The sequence below is a fragment of the Crocuta crocuta genome, unplaced genomic scaffold (genome assembly GCF_008692635.1).
Source record: "Crocuta crocuta isolate KB4526 unplaced genomic scaffold, BGI_CrCroc_1.0 scaffold110, whole genome shotgun sequence".
NCBI classification, from domain to species: Eukaryota; Metazoa; Chordata; class Mammalia; order Carnivora; family Hyaenidae; genus Crocuta; species Crocuta crocuta.
Window position 1 is genome coordinate 890,876 of NW_027527386.1, and position 3,395 is coordinate 894,270.

General features: G+C 61.1%; 1 protein-coding gene across 1 annotated transcript in view; it reads left to right on the forward strand.

The window, feature by feature from the left end:
• Positions 1–3,395, forward strand: part of RFX2 (regulatory factor X2) — a 44,909-nt gene that overhangs the window by 32,963 nt on the left and 8,551 nt on the right. Inside the window, exons 8-10 of the mRNA XM_077778155.1 lie at positions 1,404–1,519; positions 2,360–2,478; positions 3,031–3,143. Coding sequence (XP_077634281.1) covers positions 1,404–1,519; positions 2,360–2,478; positions 3,031–3,143 — 348 coding nt within the window. The remainder of the gene's footprint in view (positions 1–1,403; positions 1,520–2,359; positions 2,479–3,030; positions 3,144–3,395) is intronic.

Consider the following 3,395-nt stretch of genomic DNA (forward strand, 5'->3'; position numbering starts at 1 on the left):
CCTCCTTTCCCCGCCCCCCCCCCCAAAAAAACACCTTTATTCACAAAACAAAGAGCACAATTGGCCCTCCACAGCTGTGATCTACAGACCCCTGGTTCAGGTGCTACTCACATGTCCCCTCCCTGGCAGCCTCGCAGTCGCCTCTCCTTCCCTGCTTCCCTCCACCCCCGGCTCCTCTCCGCAGAGTCCAGGCTCCTCCGGGGCAGGGACCGTGCCCCCTCACCTCCACGTGCATCATCATTCCTTAGCCAATCTGTGTGTGGCTAAAAACCTGCTTTAGCAGCTCCAAGGCCATCCCAGTGACCCCATCCCACATTGTTCGACTGTGGGAGTTGGAGAAGAGAATCTCTAGAATGTTCGCCAGGAGCCAACAGATAAAAGAGTGGAACCAGCAGTCCATCGTGTACCTGCTTGTCCACAGACATAGACTCTGTCGCTTCTTCTTCCTGTTTGGCCTGGCACCTCAGACCCCTGGGACTCGCTACGCCAGGCAGTGTATGGTTTTAGGGCCTGCTCCGCGCCTCGTGCCCTTTACACGTGGAGCCACCGCGAGTCAGGTGGCCTGCACGGACCTGGGGGCATTCTCCATCCTCACAGGAAGCTTGGCCCCTTCTCCCAGCCGGAGTGGCATCCCCCACCCTTCCCGCCACGTACTGTCACTACCCCACAGCGTCCCGCCGGGCTCAAGGGACACAGGGCCCTGGGGAGCCCAGTCTGCTGCCAGGACAGACTGGCCCCCGCTTTCTGGCTCAAGGCCAAAGGGAAGTCCCAGAATTTCCTTTGTGATTCTATTGAAAGAAGTTCACTTATCTTCTAAGAGAGAAGTATGGGGCAGGGGGGAAGATACGCGCGCGCGCGCACACACACACACACACACCCTGTGTACCCCTCAGCAGATGGGTGGACACGCAGATGTGTCCCTCCAGACCCTGTTGTTATTCAGCAGTAAGAAGAAAGGACGCCCTGACCCTGCTACAACATGGATGGACCGTGAGGACATTGTGCTCAGTGACAGAAGCCAGACACAAAAGGACAGATACTGTAGGGTTCCACCCACAGGGGGTCCCCAGAGGAGTCCCATCCAGAGACAGAGAGTAGGTGGTGGGACCCAGGGGCGGGGCAGGGGGCAAGGAGTCGGTGTTTCACAGGGACAGAGCCTCAGTTTGAGGAGATGGAAAGTTCTGGAGACGGATGGTAGGGGCTTGACACCCCTGAACCGCGCACTTAGAGATGGTGAAGAGGATACACTTTAGGTTACGTGTATTTTAGCACAAGGTTTTAAAACTCATGCCCACACATCCATACACACGCCCCCAAACTGAATCCTGCTCAGCTCTCTGCTCCCTGGGCGCCTGCGGGCAGTGCTGCTGGGGCCTCATGGTGGCCCTGTGTCCCCCGTCCAGGTACCGGCCAGCCCAGAAGACAGACAGCCTCGGGGACGGTGGCTCGCACGGCGGCCTGCACAGCACCCCGGAGCAGGCCATGGCCGCCCAGAGCCAGCAGCACCAGCAGTACATAGGTGAGGGCCCCCCGCCCAGCGCAGGGCCTTCCGGAAGCTCCGGTGTCCACTCAGCTCCTCGAGGTGCCCATGGGTTTCACCTGCAGGGTGCTTGAAACCGTTTTCTTGTATGATACCATTTTAATTACACAGAGGTGTTCTAGATCAACCTTTACAGCCTCCCCAAGATTTCAGAGTAATCAGCAGACGCCCCCCAAATTAGCGTGCGAGGTGACTGTCAGAAGAATGAACACATGCTGAAATGCCCGTCATAAGGAAGACAGCGTGTGTGTTCAAGCCTGTTGGCTCAGGACTTGGCTGCTGTCCTCAGTTCCCTTTGCTTCCCCAGAGCATTTAGGGGGCTCGGGGCTCCACCGGGCTGCCTGGCCCTCCCCTGGGAGACCCCCTTCCCCAGCGGCACCTCCGCTGCCCAGAAAGCACCTAACTCACAGCCCAGCTGGGGCGGGGGACTTGCTGAGGTCAGTGTCCAAGGCACCCACACTGAAGACAGCAGCGGCCTTCAGCGATTGTTAGTGTATTTTTGGAGCCCAGACAGAACCCTCTGGAAGTCACTAGGGATGGCCGGGGACGGCCGCCTCCTCAGGTTCGCCGCCCCGGGTGGTCCCCAGGCTGGGGTGACAGGAGCACTCGCTGAGCGCCAGGCCCTGGGCTCAGCGCTTGCCTGTGTCAGCGTACTTGCTGTCGCTGGGAGAGGACAGTGCTGTCCCCTTCTGTCCCTGAGAAAACCAAAGCTTAACAGCAGTGAGGCTCAGGGCCGAGGAGCGGCCACAGGCACGCGGGGCGGGCGTCTGCCAGCACCCGGGCCTCGTGCTGCTCCGCGAACCCCCTTTCCTCCCCCAGATGTGTCCCACGTCTTCCCGGAGTTCCCCGCGCCCGACCTGGGCAGCGCCCTGCTGCGGGGGAGCGTCACGCTGCACGACGTCAAGGCCCTGCAGCTGGTCTACCGGCGGCACTGCGAGGTGACCGCCCCACACCCGGCCCAGGACACAGACGGCCCCTACCCCACCCCACAGAGCGGCCAGACTCTCAGACACCACAGGGTGACCCGGGATGGCCCAGCGGGGACAGGAGCAGCCCCCCTGCTTCCTCTAGCCAGGAAGTAGATAGGCTTTCCACTCTCGTTCTTTTTTTATATTTAATTTTCTTGAGAGAGAGAGAAAAAAAGAATGAGCGGGGGAGGGGCAGCGAGAGAGGGAGAGAGAGGACCCCAAGCAGGCTCCTCACTGTCAGCGCAGAGCCTGATGCAGGGCTCGATCCCACAAACCGTGAGATCATGACCTGAGCTGAAATCAGGTGTCGGGTGCTTAACCCACTGAGCCCCCAGGCGCCCCCCAGGTCTCTGAACCGTGGCCTGTCCCTTCATTCTGTCCCCTCTTGTGGTCTCTCTGCATTTCCAGGGACCCCACTGCGGCTCCCAGCAGGCTGCCCGCTTGCCCGTCCCGACGACGGGGCCGGGCGCCCTTTCTCACGCGCGCGCGGCTGTGTGTCTGACCCGCCGCGTTTATTCGCAGGCGACTCTGGACGTCGTGGTGAGCCTGCAGTTTCACTACATCGAGAAGCTGTGGCTGTCCTTCTGGAACTCGAAAGCCGCCTCTGGTGACGGCCCCGCCTCTCTCCCTGCCAGGTACCCCACTGCCGCTGCCCAAGCCTGGCCGCTCGTTTCCCAGGACCCCAGGCTCAACCTGCAGGCCGTGGACCCCTTTCCAGAACGGGTGCTTAGAGCCCCCTGTGTGTGTGTGTGTGTGTGTGTGGTTTTCTCCCCGCGACCATGGCCCATGGTTGGTGTTGCCCCTTCCGCTAGTTCATGAGGGGCCGTAGGGGACCCTGAGAGGCCCAAGTCGCCCGGCCACAGGCAGGGAGGGGCAGTGCGGGCCCG